The sequence below is a fragment of the Neodiprion pinetum genome, chromosome 3 (assembly GCF_021155775.2).
Source record: "Neodiprion pinetum isolate iyNeoPine1 chromosome 3, iyNeoPine1.2, whole genome shotgun sequence".
In the NCBI taxonomy this organism is placed as follows: domain Eukaryota; kingdom Metazoa; phylum Arthropoda; class Insecta; order Hymenoptera; family Diprionidae; genus Neodiprion; species Neodiprion pinetum.
In genome coordinates this window covers 36,395,971-36,422,298 of record NC_060234.1, presented here as the reverse complement: position 1 = coordinate 36,422,298, position 26,328 = coordinate 36,395,971, and the positions used below count along the sequence as shown (strand labels likewise).

Sequence of the window (26,328 nt, the reverse complement as noted above, 5' to 3'; positions counted from 1 at the left end):
TTGTGATTTGTTTATCTACTAAACAGGAATATTTGGATGGACGGAGTCTGACTAGCGGTTCAGGATCAGGATTACCATTACTTGTTCAACGTACACTAGCAAAACAGGTAGCATTAGTTGAATGCTTAGGAAGTGGAAGTGGTGGAGGTGGCGGATTTGGTGGCGAAGTATGGCGTGGTGTCTGGCACGGGGAGTGCGTAGCTGTAAAAATATACTTCTCAAGAGATGAAGCCGCATGGACTCGTGAAACGGAGGTATATTCTAGACTTTTACCATCACGTCACGACAATATTCTCGGATATGTCGGCACCGATATGACAAGCAGAGGAAGCTGCACTCAATTGTGGCTAGTGACACACTACCATCCACTTGGCTCTCTTTATAATCATTTAAATCGTTCGCCCCATCCCCTGACACACCACCAAACGCTGAATATCTGTCTGAGTGTGGCAAACGGACTACTTTATTTACACACTGAAATTAATGGAACCCGAGGAAAACCAGCAATGTCGCACCGCGACTTGAAAACCAAAAATATACTTGTCAAAGCAAATGGTGCCTGCGCAATATCAGATTTCGCACTTGCTGTAACTCAGGAACGTCTCACCATGGATCGAGTTGATCTTCGTCAAGGTACCAAGCGGTACATGAGTCCAGAAGTCCTCGATCAAACGTATGCACAATGTTATGTTTGTTGAGTTTTTACTTCTTAACTTTTATCTTAACTCAAATCTAACAAGATACTATTAAATTTCTGATTACAGAATAAACATAGAGTGTTTAGAGAGTTTTCGTCGTGCAGATATTTACAGTTTAGCACTGGTTATGTGGGAGGTAAGTCGGAGATGCGTGAGTAGTGGTGTGGCTTTGGATTATGCTGCTCCTTATTCTGAGTGGCTTTCGGGTAGCAACCAAGAACCCTCTTTTGAAGAAATGCGAAAATTGGTGTCGCTGAATCAGCGAAGACCACCTCTTCCAAACCGATGGCACTCAGATCCTGTAAGTTTGTTTATATAATGTATTTTATTGACTGCAATAGAAAAACAAAATCAATTTACTACATTCATGTTGTTTCTTAGACTCTCGCTGGAATGGGAAAATTGATTCGCGAGTGTTGGCATGGGAAACCTGCTGCACGTCTCCCGGTACTCAGAGTGAAGAAAACGCTTGTGAAGCTGGCATCAAATGACCCTCATGTTCATTTGCCCCTAGACTGACTGGTAACTTCACCTACCAGTTCTCACACACGTATTTATTATTACTATAATTTCATCAAATCATCATTTTATTCATGTCAAATTTTTTCAACCAGTATGAAACTTTATGTCATTACCTCTGAGAGTATAGAAAATATCGTCTGTCCACATATTAAGGCGATGCTTGCAAGTCTTCTAGTACTATCTCATGAATTTTATTTCACATTACACCATTGAACCGCAGTTAAAACTATCAGTACAGCTACTCAGAAATAGCATCAATTAGAATCTTAAGTTTGTGATGTAATAATGTATAAATCATGTCTATAAATCAGTTACAAGCTGCTGCAACGTTATGGAAGAATTTTTTAACTGTACGTAGTTGCGAAAGACAAGCTTAAGGTTTCCAACCAGAGCTGTACCTTGGTTCCAGCTAAGAAAACAGTATGAATGAAACTAGTTGTGAGATAGATGTCTGCTGAGAATGACCTGTTTCTTCAAATGTCACTGGGTCTGCTGTGCGTAATCAATTTCAGGGTGGCCACTCATCTGGAAAACCTGGAAAAATGGGATATATTAGAGGATTTTGTTTTTTCAAATATTATTGATGATTTAAATTGGAAGATTGTCAATTTTCTTGTCTGCTATATGCGCTCGAGTTTTTGGTTTATCTTTTGAATTCCTGCACTTGATCAATTATTATGATTTATCTGTATAGATCAGAATGATGATACGCATACAACATGTATGCTGCAGACCAAAACTTTGACGTTCTATTAATGAAGTAAATATTTACTTCAAACATTTTCGAAAATACAGGAAAAGTGTTTCCAAATGCGATAAACCCAAGCAAGAAGTCAGAGGAAAAGCGTAATTTCGGTCAGGGAAACAGAATTTCCAAATTCAAATTGTGTGACCACCCTGAGTTTTCACAGCTACTTGGAAGTCAATAATAAACTTGCACGATGAAGAACGAATTTTTCGAACATCATTCAGTTGCTGTTCAATATAGTTATTCTGTAAAATTGCCATAGCTTGTACCTGAATTTGAATTCGTCAATACAAACGCATTTTGTAGGTACTCTTTGTATGTACAAATTGATTTCACGTAGGTAATCAATGAAAGGCAGTCCGAACGTTTTTCGGACAGTCTTTAACTGTATTTTATATGTTACCTTGTGGTTGTTTTTATATTTTTATTGCTACAACACGTGTACATAATGCCCTATTGTTGTGCGCATCACTTACATAGTTTATATTATTGGAAACGTCGATGATCTATTGAGAGTCGTTGTAAATAGTATCTTTGTATTAATATTAACTTTTATTATGTTTATCATAAAAAAATGTACGAAAATAAGTAATATACAAGTATATAATGTGTAATCGAATAATTAGCGAATTTCCCATTTTCATCAACAACACATGTCAAAATATGAGGCATTCATTTATTTGCGCTAATTCCGTAATTTTTTGACGTGGTAAAGCGTTATTTTCCACAAACAATTACTTCTAATTCAGATACCGGAAAACACTTATGTGGCATGATATGTTATTCTCATATTCTTGTAATACCTAATTGTTCTAAATGATTCAAGTTTATAGCGTTAACTGTCAAACTCAATTGACATGGAGTCAGTTTCTTTTATTTGAGCGGGAAGTGCTAATACCACATTTAGAAAATCTGAACTTTGGGTACGCACAGACATTTCGAGGAAATGATTAAGCATTGCCAAATTACCTTTGGTACCGTACAATATTTGTATAATCAGATACCTCCACATGAGTGGCTCTGTTTCTGAATGCCCTCTTAACAAGAGTGGTAAGAGTTCGGTTATATGAGCCCAGTCATGTCTCATTAGGCATTTTCTCATTTCAGTGGCTATTAAGGCATGAGAAAATCCTGACGAAGCCACTTTCTTTGTCTTACGATTGCGCCTGTTGTGCATTTTACTACTACAACAATGAAACTTAGTTCTGTCATCTATGCTGTTTAAAATCTTTCTGTGCTTCTTCGCAGCTTGACTCTCCTGCCTGGATCTAAGTAAGTCCAATGCCTTGTTCTGTAAAAATGCAACAAATTATATTCAATATTTTTAGTCATTCAAATATTTCGAGATTAGCCTGGATGCAAAGAGAAATAACGCGTAGTTCAAATGACGGTAGGCATTACCAGATATGTACGACTGTATAACCATCACAATAGGCAACATATACTAACCACACTCTGAACTTTGGCAGATAACATTTGTTTTTGCATCGTACAGTAATTGCGTTACTTGGTCAGAATTACGTCTGATTTGGTTTTCCTTTATTCTGGTTCCTTCAGTTCCTAAAAATATTACAGTATTGCAAAAAATATATGAGCAATTATTTTTATTATTTTGGAGCCAAAGGTTAATGTAATGCTGAAGTAATTCGTAACATGCAATCTCAAGCTTCAGAGTACTTGCGTTCAACTTAGACAAACAATATTCGTTCATAAAAAAAAGTGTACAGATAATCATTATTTCCTCGATGTGGACATAGCGTGACCAGGAAAAATAACGTCCTAAATATATTTAGATAATACACACGTCCATGCCCTCGTCGATTTAGATGTGACGTATATATCGAAGTCCACGTATCTCAATCGCGAAAAAGTGCTTAACAGCCACATTCTACATGCAAAATGTGAACGAAAACACTCAAATTCATTTTCATTGCACGCAGAAATATGTTGGAGTGTTTTCGTTCAGACGTATATACAATGGGGCTGTACTGATTTACGTATACACCTGTATACATCTATCAAGATGGAGCCGCACGCCGAGATAATTGTTTCTTTTGTGCCTGTCGATCGGGCCCGAACTACGATGGATTACACGATTAGATTCGGAGAAATTCAATCGGATGATTATAAATACTGACCAATTAGATGGTTATTTGTATTCTTTCATCCTACGATCCTGCCAAGCTATGATCATCATAGACAAGCGCCCAGTGATGGTCCTAGCCTTGTTTTCACCACATATCTCGTAAAAACTGTATTTTCTGTTTCAAATAATTCTTCCTCTTCTTCTTCTTTTTCTTGCGGCTATTCCTCTCTAACGAGGATGCGCCAAAAGTAATTCTAGCTTCGGCTTTATTTACACTTAGGCTAGATTTTTACGGGTAGTCATGTTCTGCCATGGAATTTTTGACCAATAGGTTTGCCAATGAAGCAAGGAAAGCGCCACCAGGTGCGTTTTAATACCGGGTCGCCTAGGGTCACGTATTTTGTTCGCATTGCCGACTGCAGTATTTTTCTGCCCCTCAAAATCCAGACCAAAGTGGCGTGCGAAACTTTCAAGTACGCTTGCCACACACTCGCGTGCAACAGGTACGATTATAGAGCGAAGACTAGGTTCTTTCGATTTATCATTCAAGTCGTGCGTGAAGTGTAAAACAATAAAAATCCCCCAACGTAATTGATAATCTTCACTCGTATATTATTATTACCTCCCACCATTGACAAATAGATACACCAACTTCTTAGTTGATGCCAGGAAAATATAACGTTAAGCCAGTGTTTGAATTTGCAGTGAATAATGAGGGAGAGAAATTTGACTGTTTCCATCTGGATTTGTTGGATAATTCTCCGTGTGTGTGCTGATGTAGGGTATGGCAAGGAAACTGGACATAATAATGTATTATTTACATTTAAATTTTTAAATTCTATTCTCTAAATTTATGTAAAATAATTGTATGACAAAATAACAATTTTTAGACGCAGTATAATTCTGTTGCAATTTTTTTTGTCCGACTGCAATCTTTTACGATATACAGGCTTAAAAAAAAAAAACGTTTCCGAAACGAGTAAATTGAAAAATCTGAAAAAATTCATAGAGAGTACTTTTAAGTAGTACTGCAATATAACCAATTATGAATCAGGTCCGAGAGGATAAAAAAAAAGTGAAGAATGCCTCATATATATTATAATCAAACTAATTTGATACTGCATCAGGTGGTCAGAGTTGTGAAATATTTTTCCTTAATTCGTTTTTGCCAAAAGCTGTAACTGTCAAATTTATAACTATCTCTACCCAGACGTGATTACTCGTTTTAGACTTGGCGAGAGTGGAACTTCAGTCCGCCACAGCGTACGTGTGTAAAGCTTAAATTCGACAGTCAGTCCAGTTCGGCAAATTTGAACCAAAATAATCAGTGTGACTATGAACCCAAGTCGTCTGAGCCACCCAGTTGGCTTCAACACCAACAGTCTACACAATACACAGATTTTGCTGGTTTTAGCGGTATGACATTTTTTTTAATAGATATACATATTGTTGGAATGTAATTGCCAATCGCACTTGTGCATATACTAATTATATCTTGATTAATGATTCAGTATTGAAATATTTCATTTCACATAGTGATTAAATTCATTGTTTTTATATTTGTCTTAAGGAATTGATTGGAATGTAACAAGTCCACGAGAAAATTTCAATCTTACTCTACTAGCGAAACCACATGTGAAGAATAAGAAGGAATGTCCTTGTGACCCTACAAAAGATATTAATCTGCTCCAAAATACGCCTAAAGCAGAGGATTCATCATTGTCTATAAAAGTGGGTAATTTAGGATGTGTAGCTGTATATGTAACAGTCGATATTAATTTAAACGCTCATTGTAGACAACAAGTCATTAATACAAGATCTTAGGTTCTTCAGTTTGTATTTTGATTTTGTTTTTCTTTCAACTTATCTTTTTATTTCAGAAAGGTGTGCCTGCTAATGGTACATTTATCGACATATTTACTGGCTGTTATTATTTTGTCATGACAAATAGAGAAGAAAAAAGTTGGTTGTGGGGTCCATATTTTTACAATACCACATATCCTCTCTATGATACAACCTTGAAATGCCATTTTGAAAATATTTCGCAATCGGCTGCTTTAACGTGAGTTTTAATTGATTTACACAATGTGCAGTGTTGGTTGCATTGTTGACTGTCATCTGTTCTGGATAAATTCACGTAAATTTTGAAAAATAATATACCGACCTTAAGAAACTATGGGCATCAATTTTGCAAAGCCTAACATAATTACCTGCAAGTGATGTCGACTTTCTAATATGCGATGAAGCCTACACCTGTTTAGTGTACCAATTGTGTCTATCCAAGTTGCGTTTGGTAATTACCTTTGGTATTTATTGACACAAATTTCAAACAACAATTTTCTTATATGAAAAAAAATTACTCCTGGCACACTTCCCGTTTTGTAGTAGAAGTGTAGAAGTATACTTCACATTTTCGATTTTTGTTTCTGATTGCACTGAAGAACCTACAATTTTACAAAAGCTGCTATATTAGTTCTTTTTCCAATTTATTGAAACTTTTGAATTTGCGCGTCTTCACTATGTGCAAAAAGAGTCCACTTCATCAATACTAGGAATAAAATTTTTATTTCTTTTGGATTGAGGACTTAAACAATACATCATTATAACGACAATGAAGAATGTTGCTTGGCTAAATATTTCATAACAAACCCGCATAGTTCCTTGATAAAATATTTTTAGATTACTATTTAATAGTTTTGATTTTCATATTTATCAACGTCAATGATGATACAAAATATTAGATACAAGAAGGAACCGTGTAATGTTATTTTCAGGAGTCGAGCGTTACCTTTTCATATGACCATACGAACAACCTGTTTGCAATTGAATCTTGAGTTGTGGGAAATTGATAAAGAAAAGTTCGCAACTGAAAGTGATTTGAATGCCATCACATCACCGGCAACACAGATCTGCCATGTGCGCATGGTAACGTACGACTACTCTGATATTCATTGTATAGATCCTTAAATTGATTCTGAAACATTGAAGGGCACTGCTGTAGTCTGCTGCCACCTGTTTGAAATGGGAAACAGGTGCCATAGGTGGCCTTCAATGTATCAAAATCAATCTGAGAGTCCGTACATGTGTAGAATGTTACATTACGCACAGGGACAATTGATTAGGTCATAATTGTATACGATGTCTATTCTTTGTTGTAAATGAAATAAGGAATGGACGTGTGTATCCGACACTTTTTACGACATGATATAATGTATGGCTAACTTAACTCTTCGTATTCACAGAATGAAAAAAAAGAATTGAATAAACCAATATGCAAGAAAAGTGACACAAACCTTAGTCTTTCATGGCCAGTAAGTGTTATATTCCTCAAAAAATATTCTTATCTGAACCAGTTTCCCCCATCATTTTCCGCGATTCTAAAATCAAAATCAAACAATTGATGCACACAGTTGGACCATGAGAATCTAACGAATGGTGCCTGGAGCATTAAGGTCGAATGGGAAGGACTGAAACAAGGTGATGTCCGTTACTTTGCACAATTCTCACAAACCGTGATACAAAAACAATGTAGGGATCTATGGCTTAAGGTGGGACAATGGAGGAATTATGCCCTGATTGGGAGGTTCTATCTAAGTGAGATATTCGTGTTATTATGCTGACCAGGAATTGATACAATTAATGAATCTGATTGTCTTAATTGCAGCTGATTTTGAGAAGCCTGGAAAGCCTAAAGATGAATGGAATCTTGATGAGCTTTCATTAATTTCAGTTGGCGTTCTCCTGGCAGTAATATTGCTCTTTTGGATGATCAAATTTTTCAGAATCCAACATGCAAGAAGCCATACGGTGAATGATGTACCCTTCAACACAATAAGTCCGTTACTGTACAAAGAAAAGCCCAACAGAATTTTAATAATTTACACAAAGGGTCCGGATTCGTTCATGGAAGAAATGAGATCTTTCAGAGATAATTTAAAAGAAAGATGCGGTTGTTCGGTAAGTTTCATCCCTACTTTGTTCTAAAATTCTTCTATTTCAAAATAATACAGTTCTCTGTGTGGTGTTGAAAACATTTGAATAAAAACAATTTTATTTGTATTCCCTCGCATTGTAAAGGATTTTGTTGTAAGTAAATAATGAGTCAGGTTTCCAAATAAGTATTTCGATATTAAAGCCAGATTACAGCATGTTCAATGCTACGCATTGCGACATAATATACCTCAATGCTTTTACCATGGTTCTAGGTTTATGACTTGCAATCAGATGACGACAATGATCTGAATGTTGAATTTGGTTCTAATGAGTGGATTGACCGCTTACTAAAACATGGCTGTAGGGTCATTTGGGTTGATACTCCACAGTTCCGTTCGCTCGTGGAAAATGATAAGTCGTATGTAGAGCCAGACGAGGACTATATAGATGACTTTCGTGATACTTCAATACCATTTGCTCTTGCTACATCCAAAACTTTATATCAGGACCCAATCACACAATATCGAGACCACTTTATTGTCCGGTTAGTGTCTGTCACAAATCATATTTTCAATAATAACATGTCGATCAGTATGAATAATATCGGTTGAAAATATGCACCAGATGGAATGGTTTCGAAGTGACTGATGGACCTGATGACCCACTTGCCGTGATCTCGCCGCATACGCGTTTTCTGTTACCTGAGCATTTTGATGAATTGTGTTCACATCTGTGAGTTGATGCTAATTTTGATTTTATTCCGTAATATGGTAACACACGATATTTACGAACACGTTTTTTTGCTTATCACATGGTGGTCATTGGTCAGGGGAAACCGGAAAGTTGAGGAAAAGTCAGGGAATTTTTCAATTAGTCAAGGATTGTGGAGGTGTGGAAAGAGAAAGAATAACGGTTTTCTCATGAGAAAGCAAAATTCTCAGGACAATTGTTACAGATCCGAAATGTATTTTTGATGACCAATGGATGAAGCCTTATTATTAGATTCGCAAATTGGCACTATTTTTAAATTATAGTTTGGTCTTAGAAACGTAAAATAACATCCAATATTCAAATTTTCATTAATGAATATCTGTGGAAACAAAATTGTTGCCTCTTGAATATTATTTCTAATATCTTTTCAACCGATCTGATCTCTAAGGTACATTGTAAAAAACCATGCAAGCTACAGAGTTAGGAAAAAATGATATTGAGATACTTTTCACATAATAATTATTACAATGCTAGCAACGTAATCTTGTGGTAGATTCTAATCAGCTTGCACTGGACTCTCATGACTCCAATCAATTGTTAAAAGATTAAAATTGAATAACGAAGATGAATCAGACAACATATAATTCCAAAAAGAAAAATTAAACTGACCGATTTTTTTTTTTTTCCAACGTAGGAAGCCGTGAAGTAAGTATATGAAGAAGGATAATTGGCCTGGACACAGAATTGCAATACGTGTATGTAATTTAACATCCAGAAATATACACATATAACGTGTAACGTTTTCAGTGTCATGTGAGACACCAAAGAACTCTAAATCTGACGGGGCATATCTGGTCTAACAGCATATGCGGTTAGCCACGAATCGCGACATCATTCAACCTCTAATTTACGTATGTTGAAAATGTTCCAGGAATTTATGGTTATCAAAGATCAAGGGTCGATCATTGTACATAATACGGTATCTAATCTACATTCATACTGTGGGTCAGTGATGTCATGTGAACATTTACTTTTTATTCATCACAAAGAATAATCTTCCACAATTACTGAATACTGCAGTTTTCTGAACTCCATGTCTAATTAAGTAATTAGGGCTTTTACCAACATTAAAGTTTTTCCAACTTGTACTTACCTGAAATCATTTTAGTTTTGAAGCATTTCAATTTTTATTCTATTGTTCTTTGGAACAGAATTACACCTCGTAATAATAAATGTTCTTGTGTAATTTTTTTGCATCAAATATTCATAATAACTATTATACGTACATGAAATTTGTACGGTATAAATGTCAAACTGCCAAATGTTTATACTTTACTGAATCTAATCCAAGTCCCACGATCACGTCATCTGGACCATGAAGACTAGAGCCCGGTAAATATGTGTTTGAAATTAAAAAATATGTACATAGACTATAGGCTTAAAAAACTAAAATATGGTACACAGAAACTGCATTTTCTGGCTCCAAACATCATACTTTATGTACAAAACCAAATAAGGAATGAAAATGATTTAAATGAAAAATATGTATTTGCGTATTAATCCAGGCCCTAGTGATGATCTAATTTATTTTGTTCAGGAAATATTTATTGAAAAGGATTGTTCACCATAAGTTTATAGTCGTTGACCCAATAATTCTTAGGACTAACTTACTGAGTAATTGACACTTCAGACATTGATTGTTGAAAACAGAATGTGTAATTCCATGAAGTTATTTTAATAATTCTGTGTAATAAATTAAATGAACTGATTATTCAGATATTTATAATAAACATTCTGGCAATTATTTTGGCTGGTTGAATTCGCGATAATATGAAAAAGTTATTTAGTAAACTTGGCAGAGCCCTAGAAAAGTGTTTTGTAGTAGCCGGTTTTGTCTAGAGCAATTCCGTGGAGTTAAAGCGTCAAAGGTTTCAGATTGCAGTAGTGAATACGCTTGCTGTATATGAAATAGCTCCGTGGATCAAAATTTCCTCCTAAAATTTTGAACTGACATAACGATCTTGAATTAAGTTTCTACAATATGACGTATATAATTGGCATGTAGAAATAAAATCCACCTTTCAGAATAAGCTGTCACTGTATCTGAAATATCAGCACTTGTCGCATAGAAAGATAACAGACAAAGGCAGTACAAACTGCAAAGTTGGCGAGCGAAGCGTAAACTCCTCAAATTCCTGCTGAAAAAACGCCTAGATATTTTTTCCTCCCAATTTTTCTTTGGAAACTTCCAATTCCTCCTAAATTTAGGAAGAATTCTCCTAATCTGGCAACACTGTTAGTTCCGCCGATCGGCAAACAATCGAGCGCATGGGGTAAAACAGCGCTCTGTTGGACCACGGAGCAATATATACCACGGCTGACAGAGCCAAGCTTCTCTCCATCTCCGTCACGCGGCACCGACTCACTTGCTACCCTCCCAAAACAAATTAACACCTTATTATAAATAAATAGGGCCATGTCCGTGTGACAGAATCAGATCTGCTTATAACCTGGTAGGGTGACGCACCTCGTATCGTACTGCGGTCTTTCTGCCTGTCAAAATCGTTTGAATTTACTCTAAACGTTACGTTTCGATGTCATCGATATAAGCAAAACTCAGGAGTACACTTGTAGTATATAAGTTTACTGTAGACACATACGGGTTACGGTAGCGTTCGCTATCGTTTATGCCATTGAGTCCAGGCAGACTAATTGGAGATGAGCAATTGGGGGTCACCCTACATAATTTTAAAACAACAGATCATCAGTAGTTAAATTCACGTCTTAGATTCATATTATTCGCCCAGTAGAGTCAACATATAATTTTCGAGAATAGCGAAAAATTGTTACGGTGTATCTAACCGAGAGTCAATATAAGCGTCACTTTACCTCCAGGTTTTCAAGCTAACATATACCGTTTGTCAGGAGGCCGTTGTAAAAAATAATAGGAACCATCCGATAAAGTGGCATTAACCTACACTGCACTATCCTCTCCCAGATACACTTAAAATTGTGGCTAATTCTTAAAAACCCAACATCATAGCTCCTACAATTACATGTATATCTATACATATAATCTGCTCACTTCCCGAATAAATGATTATTTTTCTATCACATATAATTGTATGACTTGTCTCACCGCCTCATTGCCTAACGTTCTTCCAGCTAGTTTAAAATATTTGGGCAACCCATGGTTTATTCCCAGCGTCCTGAGAAAGACTGTGTTACTCTCCGTATTTCGTATTTCTGCTTCGTTCTTTCATTACTATTGCTGTGCACGTGGCCGGAGTGTCGCAATGGGAACAGTCAGGAGGAACAGTAGAGGAAAGACAAACGAATACTGTTCATGATGCTGATGAGATACTGTTTTCCTTTTCACGATAGATCGGAACCGTTGATTCATACGTCAATCACTAAACTTGTGCGAAATAACTTATTCATATTTCGATTTTCAAGAAGAAAAAGTTTATTATATTGTATTCTACCATACAAATTCGCCAGCTTCGTAGTTTCTGAATCCGTATTTCGTGCTATTAAAACGACTATGGATTAAATGATTTTTTTCTTTTCTTTTTTTTTTTTGTAAATTATACTCGAGGTGAATTAATATAATGTTGGAAATTCGAGAAACTTGACTTTTTTTCGATGGCATGGAATAAACGAAACCGAAATTGTATCGCAATGAAGTTGGTTTAAGACCCGTAACGCAACCGCACGTCCGGGAGCATTGCTGCGTCCGCCGGAAGTTGATCCGCTTCGAGCAAAAATATCTGCACTTGTAGATAAGCATAATGTAAGCTTGGCGATAGGAATAGCTGTTGACCACATTTAGCGTCGATTTGTGTGTTTCCATGTTTTTTATGGTGTGATAAATACATGAAGAAATGTACGTAGTTCAATTGTAGACTAAACTGTTTCAGGGATAAAAATCACCCAAAAATTACAGTAAAACTATTGTCTATAGATGACTTTATACAGGGTGAGAAAACAGAGCGAGAATAATGTCGCTGAGGTGACATTACATTTGTCTTGTAGGTACCTATATTTCAAGAATTGCCCTTGTAGGTCTGTTTCACGTAGAGATTGAAGCTCACGCTACATGCATGAGCTAATGAACGAAACATGATTTATACAATAATTAGGTAATCTGCAGGTGATACACTAATGTTGGTTTTCGGTTTAAAGACCGTGTATTCCGAAGTAATATGGTTTTAAACAAAGAAACAGTAGTAACTGTAGTTGTCTCAAATTTTAAGAAAAATTAAAAATTTTGCTTAAAAACAAGTACTTCGCAGCTAATTGAAGCTACTATAGTACTACGCTAATATTGTGACTTCGGTGACTGAAGTAGACCGAAATTAATCGCGTTATTAGCAAATTAAATACACGCCTCACTATTACTTTGAAACGGATTCGTGAGTTCTTTTTTTAACCATGACCGCATTGATGTTGCATCGTGTTTTACAATTAGTTGGAAATTTTCAAACGACGCACCTAAAGCAGTTTCCCTGTGATCCGCCGTAGTTAACTGCGGATGAACCGTTGAACACCCTTCAGCTTTATTTATTGTGGGAGAAAGTAGTGTCAGCCAATATCCGGAGGCCGCTTTCGGCACAACAGAACTGATTAATTATATCTAACTCCTGATTGTGTGCTCTCAAAAGTTTAAGTCGTAATTCACAGTGAAACGAACTATTTATCGCCGATAACCGTAAATTTATGTTCTGTACTCATTAGGGTAGTCTTTATTGTACTGATCAATTTTTTCCGTGCCGTCTTCTAAATCAAATCAAGAACAATTTAAACCGGATACCGCGGCTTGACTTGGAAATCTTTGTATTAAAAGTATTCAAGCAACTTATAGAACCAATATCTAAATGTTATCCAAAGCCCCCTTCTCCTAAAATATCATCGTGCCGTTCGAGTGGGGAGTGCAGACATACCTACCTATACATACGAAATCGTAAACTATATGAGACTGTTAGTGCTATGAAAATGGGCAACGTAAACAGTTGAATTGGTGGAATTTAAATGTTATTTTGCAAACATGTTAAAAAAAAGGCAATAGTGTCAAACTTGTGATATCTTTGGATACTTCATGAAGTGCAGCTTATGATAAACAAAAATTATATCTCACCTCTGCTTTGACATGCAGCATCTCAGCTTAATTCGTCAATGATAAAAATCACATATAGTTCAACACAGTTTACACTTAACTCATCTAAACAGTTACTATATAGTCTGCGAAGCATCAAACTGTGATTGAAATGTGGCATTTCACCGCAAGTGTGTCCACGTTAGTTGTCCTTTGCATTTATTGCATCGTATACACTAGTGCACTCTCTTTTAGTAAAGAATATACATGCACTAAACACACCGTACGTAACTATGTTTTAATGTTCACTTACATGATTTTCATAATGTGTAAACTAATGCGCGCAGGAGCATAAAATGAGCACCACAACTCTTACCGTTCGTATAATATCACTCGCTAGTTTTCTGGGCATAGTCAAGATTAGGCCTACGCGATAAATATTTCGACATATTTGGTGCGCATCATTACCGCGCTCAATGTGATAATTAGTGGCAGAAAAAAAGCACAACTTTGCGATCATTAGGGGCATGCACTGGTTTTGGCATTGCAAGGGAACAAAGGAGAATGATTTCGGCTGCTATCGAACCGCACTACACCGCGCGGAATTTTGTCTAAACTAACAACTTTAGTTACGTTCGTGATGATTATTCATAAACGATGCAGATGAAGCTATTCAAATTTTTTATGCGACTTTCCAAATATAATCTCTGTAGTTCCGGTACTTCATTTTTCGAATTACTACTTTTCAACCAATTATTTTCAATTAAAAATTCATTACTTCGTTGCGTCTTTCAAATAAGCGTCCGCGCATAAGAATTTGAATTTTACATTTTATCGTGATCGAACGGCGTAGACGAAAATTCTCCAATAATTCATGTATATCTCTCCAATCTTGGGGAGGCTGTTGAAAAAAAATTTTAACTTTCTTTGAATTTTCATAAAACTAGCAAAACTCTACAGAGTTCCAACGATTCCGTCGCGCATTCTGTCCAGATTGACTTGGCGAAGTTGGGCCATTTACAACTGACTTTACAAGTATTCTTGCGCACGCAACACTCTTGACAGTTCGCTGATCTTGCGTCTAGAATGAAAGATGTTACTGCTCACCCAATGCCGCGTACTAATTTGACCGTTTTTCCGGTCACGAACATTCGTGCCGTAGACATTTTTGTCGATTTTGAAAATTCTCGGTGACTCCTAGTGTAAGCTAAGGTTAAAACGAATTTTAACTAATTAAATTTTGAATGAACGCCCGCAATCCTGCTTGATAGACTTATTTCGGATATATTGAGTTTCAATCGCTCATGCTACTTGCTACATCTTTTTTTTCTGTGTCTTATCATAGACATTTATCTTTCCGGACAATAAATCAGCCGTAAAATAGTTCAAAAAACATTATTTGAAGAGGAATTTTGATAGATGAACGATACCAGGGTGGTAAAAAAGGAATTTCTCTCGATGGTTGCATACGATAGAATTTTAACTCAAACACTTAAATATATAGACATCTGCGTGATTAGTCGTATAAACATTTTAAATACTTCCCACAGAAGGCCATTCCGTTGGAAAAAACTGATCCGCCAGTTGTTGTCACGCAACGTATGAACTCAACTGTTCCAGACCGTAAGATTCTTAGGAATAATTTTATGAAAAGAAGTTGGTTGGACTGTGTTAAATTTCTCAAGCGATATTTCTTTTTATTTCTTTTTATAATTAGTTCCTACTCAACACTCTCTATAAATGTAATAATCATGGAATCTTTGGGGTGTTCAATTTTAGAACTTGAAGTGACGTTTGAAAGTATACAAGAAGATCTCAACGTCTCGATATTTGCCTACCCGTATATTGATAATGAAGCGGATTGTCCGGCAGATAAACCAAATTCAAGTTTTTCTAACACTGTTAAATACCACTGCGTGAACCAGACGATTTACTTTCAGAATGAAAGCCAGCATCAGAATCTATCGTATTCAAACTTATTTACTGGCTGTTATTACATTCAACTGTCAAACAAAGAATGTAAAACTTGGGTAAAAGGCCCTACCTTTTACAAGACGATGACTCCTTACATTGATACAAAAATCAAGCACAGTAATGGCGTATTCTTACCCGAGGATTCCACAGCGTAAGGCGTAAAGTATTTAATAATGATAATATGGAATGCACACTAGATTAGTTATATCGCTTATTGATGTATAGACTAATAATACTTTGTATGATAATAAGGATCACCTCACAATCTGTGTACAGTAAAATATTTTTTCCGCATTATTTTAGGAGCAGAACGTATCGTGTCAAGCTATCAATACCGTTTAAATGTTACGAAGTAAACGTTAATCTATGGGAGTGTTCGACTGGAGCCCTACCCAGTGAAATGTGCGCGGAACGTAAAGACCACCCAACCCAATCGTGCACCTTTTCAATTCACGTGCGTAAATATTCAAGAAAGTATACCTATACGAATGATATAGTTCGTGCTACATTACTGTCAACACTTCCATGGTTTCGGTTTTTTTTTCTATTGCTACTGGAAAAATTAATTTCTGCAGATTAAGTCAATCGAATTTTGAACGAAAAATATAATTTAGCAAAGTAAAGCAGTTTTATGATTTTTCAGGATAAACCCCGATGTGACTATCCATTCCCAGCTCCTAAACTCAAGATTCGAGTAAGTTTTACATTTCCTCAGAATATAACGGCTCGTATGTAAAGTACATTAGAAATGAGGGTAATTTGGACATTAATTTGATACCTTTATCCTTAATGGGACACGTGGGTAAGACTAAAAATTCTTTCGACTTTCGTGAAGTATTATCTGTCAGTAAAGTTTCATGGAACAAGTACTTTTCTACCTATTTTTGAATTGAATATTTTCACCAAGTTCTTAGACGTGGGTTCAAATAACGTCAAAAATTAATGTTCTTCAGAAAACTTTACTGCGACATATTTTTGAACAACAAATTTTGATATTATTCCACAGGCATACTACAGGTATAGCATAGAGAATAAAAGTTGGCATCCGATTTGCAATCTGAGAATTAAATATCAAACTGTACGACTCAACCATACTTATGAGATTATTATCACACATACCACCGCGTTTGCCGTATAACCGACACGTATGTATGTTAATATCTATAATAACTGAATACATGTTTCTAGGACTGTAATTCTACATCTGGCAGCGAAAGATGGACAGCAGATATTGAATGGACTGGTCTGAAACGAGGAAGTGCTTCGTATTACTCCATGTACGCACGGAGTAATAGCAGATGCTCATACAAAATAATCCGTTACACAAATTGCTGGAAACCTGCATACAAATCTGGTGTGATTTCTCACGGTGGGAAATGCAAACGACAAAACGATTACCGTTAGATCTGGAGTAATCGATATAAAACTGCAAGATTCATAATTTGCAGGTATTCAGGACGCGAATAGCACTCCTCCTGAGGATGTCCTGGCTTCCTCGAGTACGATTCTTCCGATTATTGGTTACGTAGCACTGGGTGTCATTATAATATTGATACTATTTTACTGGATATGGAAATGTGGAGTCATTAAATGTGCAGAGAATTCGACGACACATATATTACCTCAGATATCAGGAGTAATGATAAACCTAGACTACGTAAAAAAATCAAGACAAATTCTATTAATGTACGCGAAGGGTTCACCTGATTTCATGGCTAAAATGAATACTTTTCGAGATGAGATACAGCGGAAGTGTCAGTGTCACGTAAGTTCTCATCGCGCAATAACCCAACGCGGGGTACACACTAACATTATACCAGGAATTTTCAGTGAAGGCTCCCGACGTGAAACGATGTCTCGCCGGCAGATGGGTTACCAAAGTGAAATCAGATATACTTACGGCGGGTAAGATGTAACTTCGGTTTCCTAACTGCGGACACAATATCGTTAGCATCGGGGCCTTTCACCGAAAACCCCGGTATGTTTATTATTTCCAGTAATAGAAACGTACGTATGTCTTTAAAGTTCCTCGAAACGAAATCACCATCCAAATAACGTGTATATGCTTCAACTGCGTGGATTACAGGTTTATGACTTGCAGTCGGAAGAAGATGCTAATACAATTGCGGATATGGGCCCTATTAGATGGACTGAGCAGATTCTAAGGGAAGGTAGTAAAGTAATTTGGATCGATACCCCGCAACTCCGTTCTCTTTTGAAAAATTCTAAATCTGACGAAGAGGAAGAAGAGTATGCGCGTGACTTTCGTAACCCTGCATTCTTATTCGCTCTGGATCATATTATAAGTATATCTGAAAATGTAATCGCCCAATATCAACGCTACTTTGTTGTCCGGTTAGTAACAGCATATAACTTAAGTCGTTAGTATTATTAAAATTAACCGTATATCGCTCGATCCGTAAACGATTGTACTGACAGGTGCAAGGAATTCAAAGTTGACAATGACTGTGATGATGATCCATTACTAGCGGTCTCGCCACAAGCTCGCTATCCCATTCCCGACCGTTTTGAAGACCTATGCAAGGATATGTAAGATATTTCAATTTGAATTTTCGTTGTCGCCGATGCATAAAGTAATGTAGTGATCAGTGTCTATGTAAACCAGGATATCACGATTCTTCTGCTTCATTATTCATCAGTTTTCAATGTAAACCAACCAGCAAGTCAATTTACATCACTCCCATTCAGGGAAACGATAATAATAATCGGTTTCTCTGTTACAGCTGTGATTCGATGCCTCCAGTGAAATGACTGTACAATTTTGTATCGTAGAGAAATGCTACAACGGGCATAAAACACATATTTAATTCATCTATGAACGATATACATAAGTTTAGAAATAATCTATTTTTCATTAGTTTATTATAACTGGTAGATAATTGTGAAGTACTACTGCGTATAAAATATTGATTGAAGTTATACTATACGTATATTGGTAAATTATAAAGTTAAGGAGCTTTGTGGGGAAAATTAAAATGTAGTCATGAAACTCAAGTTTTTACATAATATTGACTGATATTAATTACGTTAAGCGACGCAAAACCTCAGATGAATAGTCTACATAGATTCCGAGTAATTAATAGTTGACGTTGTACTTCTTATACATGGGCGCTTATGGCGGTACGTAACAGGCATCAGGTATGCGGCGAAATGTCGCTTACTGTCAAAACCACAGACAAAAAATGTAGACACCTCAATGAAAAACTATCTACGTGGTAAACGGTGCTCTTAAGAAGATGGTCGTAAAATATGAAGATCTTTATCTGTATCTTTTGCGAATAACAGTAAAAACTGTGATGTGTTTTGCACGAGGTTTTACACATGATCCTCAAGCGAATGCTCATCAAATACTTTTTTGGAATTGTATAATAGCGAAGTTCAATTCACTTCATTTGGAAAAAGAGATTAGATGACAAACGATGCATATTACATTAGTAATTTGTCCAAAACCTTTACTCTGAAATTTAAAAAAAAATATATTAGTGAGAACGACGTTGAGAACCATTGGTCGGGCTCGCTTACCCATCACACCGCTTGTCCCGGAGAACCGATAAGTTTTAAGAATCGCAATTTCGTGTATCGTCGCTATTGTAAACATGAAAAACGTGGTGTAAATAAACCCTTTGATACAATCGAACTAGTTTCTCGCATGTTTATTGGAGCATACTAATTCATGATAGATTTTCGGGTAGGGAGAAAGAGAGAAGAGATAGTATTAGAAACAGAGAAAGTATGCTACTCAACCGATACTAGCTACTCTTGCGGCAAGTGTGTCATCTAAATTTTATCAACGTTTGGGCACATGCGCCACCCGCCTAGTTGTCAGATCTGTGTCAAGGCACGGACATGTTAGCATATAGGTGTATCAGTGAGTACGTTTACACGGCGCGGTTATTCCGGATTTACTATGGCCAACGTACTATAACCGGAATCAAAAATGCAAGTAAATAGCGCATTACACCGGGTTAAGTAGTTATACCGCTGTAATGCGCTATTTACGCGCATTTTTAAATCCGGTATTACTACGTCAGCCATAGTAAAACCGGAATAACATCGCCGTTTAAACCACGGTCTTACACACGACCGTGGTTTAAACGTACTCAGTTGAAAAACGTCTTATGGTCTTTGGCACTTTGCTTGAGGGGCAAGGGCATGGTGTGGGGTGCTAAGGGCTGGGGGAAAATTGTAGTGTTCTGCTATGCCGATTCGATTTAATATCCCACAGAAAGGTCGGTAAGTGCAGAGTAACAGAATTACCCACAGCGTCCGAGAGCTAGTGACGAATTTGGCGAAGGTATTTTAGGCGCTTCGAAATTAAAAAAGGGTGACTATATCAATGACTATATCAATGTTATTGAATCTGGAGGCAAGAGTGTGGAGGGGCGTTTTTGGCTATTTTGCTACTGCGCAGCATATGAGATTAATAAAAAAATTAATCCCAAAAAATATTCTTTGGGCACTTTGGAATTTTTTAAATTTTCTAATCTCGCATTTGTAGAATCCAGAAATAAAAATCTCAAACTATTTGGACGGATTTAAAGTATGACCAGACTGCCCCGAATTAGTTTTATTTGTATACGCAAAAAATATACTTCAGGCTCTCTAATTTTTATAGCAGATTCATTCACTAACATTGAAAATACTTGCAAAAAGCCAGACGAATACGACGGTTTTAAGTAATTACCTGACACGAACAAATATTTTAATTGCGAAGAAAAGTCTTATGCGTAGATGTAGGTACGAGAGAGAAAGTTTACCTGCACCTGCCGGCAGCTGTTGAGACCCTCGCTCGCCGAGTTATGATTGGTTGCTGAGAGATCACGTGACTCAAGACAGCATGTATGTATGTATGCATGTATGAATGCATGTATGGACGTGCATACCTCGGGAGGTGCAGAATATTTTGGGGCAGTTTGTTCTTTCAAGCAACAATAATGTGTAACGTAACTATAATAAAGTAATAAAGTTTAGTTAATTTATAAACTTCATCCTTTTTTTCCAAATACACTTTAAATATGCTAATGAAAATCATTCAAAAAATTTATATTTCTAAACAAAGCAATTTGTTTCTGTTCATCTTAAATTACTCAAATGATCTTTTTTTCTTATGTAACTTTAATTCAGCCAACATTAATTCACATGGTTGAAGTAAATTTTTTATATTAATTGACATCAGATTCATACAGAATACCTAAACAGACATATTAGCTCCATAGCAAGTAAACCCGTTGTTGAAGAAAAGATTTGCTTGAGGATCAATTTTTTTAAATAAATTCACTTCACTATAAATCATGCGTATATGTTAACACTCAAAATGTAAATAACAAAAACTAGATCGGAAAACCTCAAAAACAGTTTAAAAAAAATTCAAAACAATTTTCCACGTGGTTACATTGCTCACAAAGAATAAACTGCTCTTCTGTAAACAGCCCGAGATATGGATGTATGCACATACATACATACATACATACATACATACATACATACATGCATACATACAGTACATGATGCTCGAGTCAAGTGATCTTTCAGCAACCAATCAACAAGCCAACTGCTCGGCGAGCAAGGGCTCCAACAGCTACCGGCAAGTGCCGATAAACTTTCTCTCTCGTACCTATGTCTACGCACAAGACTTTTTTTTCACACTCATTTAAAATATTTATTCGTATCAGGCAATTATTTAAAACCTTCATACTCATCTGGCTTTGTGCAAATGTTTATAAATACATAACATTTCTTATAAATAGGGCTGTCGGTCTTTAGATACCTTCAATCAACGTACTGAAAGTTAAAAACTTTTAAACTTTCGAACAAAAGCTGCCACTTGATTGATAAGAAGACTTCGTATCATCGCGTTAGCATTCCAGGTTCGCGTAATCGTTTACTGCAGATACAATAGCTCACTGCGCAATGCTCCTCTCGATACTTACAAATCTGTTTTTCATAACGCTCATAGCTGACGCCACGCGTTTACTTGGTTTTCTTGGCATACGAGCCGTTGATACCGAGTCTGGGTACTGAGTTATCTATGGACGCACCGGCCAATGACCATCTCATCGTCGTCCTCTACCGCGTAGTTTTTACCCGCGCAAACATCGTGCGCCAAAAAAAAAAATTAGCCGTGTTTAATCACGATTGTATCTACTGATTTGGCGTGAAATTTGGTAAGATACTACAAACTTTTATTCACCGTAATTTACACGACTTACTATACAATCTGCCGTATGAAGAACTTCGATAATTACTCGCAATCAAGTCAGGCTTCGTTAATGACTGTAAACATCCATTAAGCATTATTATTTACCTTGTAACAGTGTGCGTTTTCATTCAAGACTTCAAGGCCGTTGATTACCTTTCAATACGACTTCAGTCTGGTTTTAACAACATGCATCGTGGATCAAATTACGCGCAGCGGAGTGCAGCACTTGTCATAATTATTCCCGTACTCCATGAAACTGAACCGCGTGTATTGTATCTATGTTCACACACATGTATCTATTATACCTAACTTATCCATCCATATAAACGTACAACTTACACGTAGGGATAAGCATGGCTGCAGTTCTGACATGTGTATTTTCGCTGCCCCCTAATTTTTAGTTCAATTACACACTGCAATTATTTTCCAACTTAATTACTACTCAAATGCTATATCATTTTTGGGTTCATCTTGCAGCATGAATTAACCGAAGATGATGGATTCTGACAAAAGTGATAACGGCGAAAGTCAGACAACTGGGAAAAGAATGCGTGACGATAATTCTGGGGATGAAAAATGCGACCTTCCAAGTAAACGACCACGTAGTGAGTCTGTTGAACCTTCAGAGCCTGTTGACAGTAAAAAAGATGCAATTGCTCAGGTAACAAATGGTGATACGTCACCTTCAAAAGAACATACAGATACCAACAAGGTATATGACGAACATAAGAATGGTGAAACTGATGAAACCGATGATCACATCAAACCAATCATAGACGATGAAGTTCCCGTAAAGTTGCCAGAGGTAATAACATATAATGGTCATTCTCGGAAAAATGTAATAATATAACATTTAAAATTTCGTTCATTTAGTTTTTATGGAAGAATAAAGTGGGGTAGGGTTTAAGTGGTGCAAACGTTTTAACCTAGCATTTACCAATTTTGTCTTCATCATAATTTGTTTTACTGCAATTTAATAACAAATTGAATAGCAAAATTGTATTATTTATCGTGGTTGTATCAATTGGAAGAAAATCTTGTTGAACTATATTTAATATTGTTTGTTTTTGATCAGCCAGTTGAGGCAATTGACAAAAATAACGAAGATATGATGAAAGAAGAAGATATCAAAATCGATAAAAAAACAGAAAATGAACCGGTGAAGGAGAAAAGTATCGATTCAGAAGTAGTAGATGGGCTGGAACTTTCAGTTGAATGTGCAAGTGACAAAGAAGCCTCCAGTTCCGAAAACGATGAAGAAAAAGCTTCTAAACCAAGACCAAAAACAATAATTGTCACAGCAGAACCAAATGATTCCGAGCTAGAAGTTGGCTCATCTGAAGCAGAAAAGTCAGACAGCAATCAGAAAGTTACGGAGAACGACGTGAAAACTAAAAAACGTACAGGAAAGAGAAAATCATTTACGAAAGTTACCAGTTCACGATCGGAAGATAGTCTGGATAGCAATTCAGATGACGAAGATTACAGTCCACAGAATAAAAAAAAGTTGAAGAAGGCTGCGACTCTTAAAAAGGTAACGCCTCGAAAAACGAAGCCTAAGATAAACCGAAAAAGTGTTGAGAAATCTGTCACAGAGACTGATTCTGATTCTGAAAAATCTAAATCGGAAGATGAAGACATGAATCTAGCAGATAGAGCAAAGAAAAGGTCTGCAAAGAATGTAAACAAGATATCTCAGAAAGATGAAAGTAATTCAGAAAGCTCAAATGAAGCTGATGATATGAATGACAGTGATGATAAGAATAAGAAAAATGGAAAACGGAAGAGTAAAGATCAGGTAAGCAGTTTGTATCTACAATTCGGTCTTTGCATGAAAAAAAATTGCATTAATAATCAGGTCGTATATTTTCTTTCTCATTGAAAAACCTGATTTTTTATGGTACATGCAATTGATTGTGGTTGATTTTTTAATGCATAAATATATCTAAAGATCAGAAAATATCAGCCAAGTTCATATAGCATAGTGGCAGCTGTGTCAGATGGATATTCTTTAAAGAATAACAGTAAAATACGGTATGAATGTTGTGGAAAAAAGAGATTTGCAACTTATACATGTGTTATATATGGAAACTTATACCACAAGAGATGCTGTGAGCGATAACACAAGGACCAAATTGTTAGCAAATGATTATCAAGATGCTGCGAGAACATGACTCCCACAAACAGTGGTAGAGATATAGTAACAAAAAATCGAATTAAAATCATTGAGCTGATAGCGAAACGAAGGAAAACATTACTGAGTGAAAAAGTCGAGACACTAGAAAACTGGCTGGACAAAAGTACTAGGAGAGGTGTGTCAATGCCAGGACACAGCAAAAGGACATAAAAGTAATATAAAAAAAAAAAAGTACCCAAAATTACGGTACATGGAATGACAAGACTTATTGAGTTACATAACCTCAAAAGACAAAATACCGATTTAATAATATTTATGAGAATCCATTCTATTTTGTCATGAAACATCTGTTTGATGTGAAACTTTTCGTGATATGATCGTACTCATTATAAGAAGTGCGCTGTGGTAGCTACTATCGTTAAATGAATTAATAATTGAATAATTTATCGAACATAACCTCAAAGCCCGCATCACAATTAGATTAAAAGTCTGTACAATATTTATTCAGCCCTAGCTAACCACCGCGCATTTTCTGACTACCAAATTAAAGACGGTTTCAAACTTACGAGTTGAAGCAGTTGAGGTAATTTGTAACAGCAAAGAAGAGGTAAATAAAGGTATGAGAACAAGTTTTCGGGTTATAACAAAAATTTTAGCACTACCTGAAACAAAAATGTTAGGAATACCATATAAGTGAGTGAGGCGGAAATATAGCTGATGGTAGTAAGATGTAATAAATTAAAAACCAGAGGACTATTAGAGTAACATGTGTTCAAGCAATAGTTGGCGCAAAACATAAGATCTTACAAGTCGTGGCAGTCAAAGCTATAATGTTTATGCACAAGTTAGTCCTAACATCTTCCAGAAGTTGACCAATGCCGAAATAGTGTACCTGAGGCGGGACATTCACTCAGTGTACGAAAAGTTCAATCTAATAAGATGTTACAACTGCTGCAGATACTGCTACATAGTCAAATACTGCCGAAGACTGCATGTATTGTACCAGAGACCACGATATGAAAGACTGCAACAAAAGCAATGCAAAATGCATAATCTGTATTAAAGCTAATGAAATAGCTAAAACAAAGCGCGTAGAAAACTACTTGGGCGACATCATAATTGTTGTAGCTTTCAATCTGGTGTATTTGCTTCAATATATGTATGATTACAAAGAAAAGACCTGATTATTTTAGGGTTTTCTGCTCAATATATATATATATAAAAATTCGTCATGCAAGACCTAGTTCAGTATTTTTCTGCTTTCAGCTTTATGTTTTATATCTATATGCATGTATGTATCTGTATATCAAGCTACTACATAATACTAATGAATAAGATTCATGATTAACAGGAGGTTGTTATTAAGAATAAGCTGATGCCTATATAAATTTCTAAATTACTATAGGATCCTAACAGCGACAAGAAGATAAAAGGGCTGAAGAAATATATAATAACAGCTGGTATACGTGTTAAATATCAAGATCTGTGGTCGGGTTGCACATCTAACAGGCAACGGATAATACGTATGCAGAAACTATTACAAGACAACGGAATACAAGGAAGGCCAACTTTGGAGAAGTGTAAAAAGTTGAAAATTAAAAATGCGGCGAAAAAGGAAGTTGCTGAACTAGACAAAAGCAATATTATAAGCGAAGGTTTGTAAGGCACAAATTATTCCCTGATTATTAATAGTTAATGCTGAAGACGCATATAGTTTAATTTAATAATCTTCCTCTAACTACTGTAATCCAAAAGCAATGAACTATGTTATCATTTGTGAGGATTGTTATGTTTTACTGAAACTTATCTTCTCGTAGTCAAAAAAAGTTCCAATCAGAATCAATATATTCAATTGTAGAATATTCATTATATTCTTTTCCAACTACTAATAATGTATTACATCGGCTGACATGCACTTTGCGTGCATTTATCTTATTATATCTCAATCATTTTCGTTTACGTCATTTGTAGGGCGTGTTACTCGATCTAGAAGATCTGAGGGCAATAAAGAGGGCACTCCCACGCCTACTAAACACCGTGAAGTTCGCAAGATTTTAAAGCGCATCCAGCCTGTCTGTGACAGTGATACCGAATAGAATAGAATTTAAAAATTGTTATCTTTTATAAAAAAAAAAGAAACGGAAAAAAAAAATATATCTGGCTAAGTTCATTGTCGTTATTTGCATTTACAGTGGATCTTACAA

At 36.1% G+C, this 26,328-nt stretch overlaps 5 protein-coding genes across 17 annotated transcripts in view; 4 read left to right on the top strand and 1 right to left on the bottom strand.

The window, feature by feature from the left end:
* The window catches only part of sax (type I BMP receptor saxophone), a 4,993-nt gene extending 2,416 nt beyond the window's left edge, over positions 1 to 2,577 (top strand). For both annotated transcript variants that reach the window (XM_046618152.2, XM_046618153.2), the window contains exons 5-7: positions 27 to 673; positions 765 to 999; positions 1,080 to 2,577. In XM_046618152.2, the coding sequence (XP_046474108.1) occupies positions 27 to 673; positions 765 to 999; positions 1,080 to 1,217 (1,020 nt within the window). In that variant the 3' untranslated portion in view covers positions 1,218 to 2,577. The remainder of the gene's footprint in view (positions 1 to 26; positions 674 to 764; positions 1,000 to 1,079) is intronic.
* Positions 1,576 to 24,762, bottom strand: LOC124215149 (uncharacterized). Of its 5 annotated transcripts, XR_006882285.2 has the most exons (5): positions 20,980 to 21,207; positions 20,546 to 20,735; positions 7,348 to 7,431; positions 3,418 to 3,528; positions 2,188 to 3,259 (listed from the first exon to the last, which is right to left on the bottom strand). XR_006882285.2 is itself a non-coding variant. In XM_046618189.2 (4 exons), the coding sequence occupies exons 2-4, from the start codon at positions 3,454 to 3,456 to the stop codon at positions 1,729 to 1,731; spliced, it is 387 nt and encodes a 128-aa protein (XP_046474145.1). In that variant the 5' UTR covers positions 3,457 to 3,528; positions 4,107 to 4,245; the 3' UTR covers positions 1,576 to 1,728. The 5 variants fall into 5 exon arrangements, 1 of the variants encoding a protein (XP_046474145.1); XM_046618189.2 differs by lacking the exons at positions 7,348 to 7,431; positions 20,546 to 20,735; positions 20,980 to 21,207 and adding exons at positions 1,576 to 1,754; positions 4,107 to 4,245 and having other exon boundaries at positions 2,938 to 3,259; XR_006882287.2 differs by lacking the exons at positions 20,546 to 20,735; positions 20,980 to 21,207 and adding an exon at positions 24,691 to 24,762.
* Positions 4,427 to 10,683, top strand: LOC124215136 (uncharacterized). 2 transcript variants are annotated; one of them, XM_046618155.2, is made up of 12 exons: positions 4,427 to 4,557; positions 4,760 to 4,864; positions 5,284 to 5,470; positions 5,625 to 5,785; positions 5,935 to 6,116; positions 6,829 to 6,979; positions 7,297 to 7,365; positions 7,465 to 7,648; positions 7,719 to 8,011; positions 8,260 to 8,531; positions 8,612 to 8,719; positions 9,393 to 10,683. In XM_046618155.2, the coding sequence occupies exons 2-12, from the start codon at positions 4,766 to 4,768 to the stop codon at positions 9,400 to 9,402; spliced, it is 1,716 nt and encodes a 571-aa protein (XP_046474111.1). In that variant the 5' UTR covers positions 4,427 to 4,557; positions 4,760 to 4,765; the 3' UTR covers positions 9,403 to 10,683. The 2 variants fall into 2 exon arrangements, with proteins under 2 accessions (XP_046474111.1, XP_068990839.1); XM_069134738.1 differs by lacking the exon at positions 4,427 to 4,557 and having other exon boundaries at positions 4,564 to 4,864.
* On the top strand, positions 13,416 to 19,425 carry LOC124215137 (uncharacterized). Of its 4 annotated transcripts, none has more exons than XR_006882283.2 (10): positions 13,416 to 14,076; positions 15,344 to 15,416; positions 15,573 to 15,918; positions 16,071 to 16,221; positions 16,411 to 16,461; positions 16,956 to 17,136; positions 17,216 to 17,532; positions 17,854 to 18,122; positions 18,207 to 18,435; positions 18,512 to 19,425. XR_006882283.2 is itself a non-coding variant. In XM_046618157.2 (10 exons), exons 1-10 carry the CDS (start codon positions 13,966 to 13,968, stop codon positions 18,537 to 18,539), a joined length of 1,638 nt encoding a protein of 545 aa, XP_046474113.1. In that variant the 5' UTR covers positions 13,421 to 13,965; the 3' UTR covers positions 18,540 to 19,425. The 4 variants fall into 4 exon arrangements, 3 of the variants coding, with proteins under 3 accessions (XP_046474113.1, XP_046474114.1, XP_046474115.1); XM_046618157.2 differs by having other exon boundaries at positions 13,421 to 14,076; positions 18,207 to 18,317; XM_046618158.2 differs by having other exon boundaries at positions 13,426 to 13,994; positions 18,207 to 18,317.
* LOC124215139 (HIRA-interacting protein 3) lies at positions 21,796 to 26,328 on the top strand. 4 transcript variants are annotated; one of them, XM_046618161.2, is made up of 6 exons: positions 21,817 to 21,952; positions 22,103 to 22,254; positions 22,465 to 22,792; positions 23,063 to 23,785; positions 25,530 to 25,779; positions 26,096 to 26,328. In XM_046618161.2, exons 3-6 carry the CDS (start codon positions 22,481 to 22,483, stop codon positions 26,218 to 26,220), a joined length of 1,410 nt encoding a protein of 469 aa, XP_046474117.1. In that variant the 5' UTR covers positions 21,817 to 21,952; positions 22,103 to 22,254; positions 22,465 to 22,480; the 3' UTR covers positions 26,221 to 26,328. The 4 variants fall into 4 exon arrangements, with proteins under 4 accessions (XP_046474116.1, XP_046474117.1, XP_046474119.1 ...); XM_046618163.2 differs by having other exon boundaries at positions 22,103 to 22,259; XM_046618162.2 differs by having other exon boundaries at positions 22,103 to 22,279.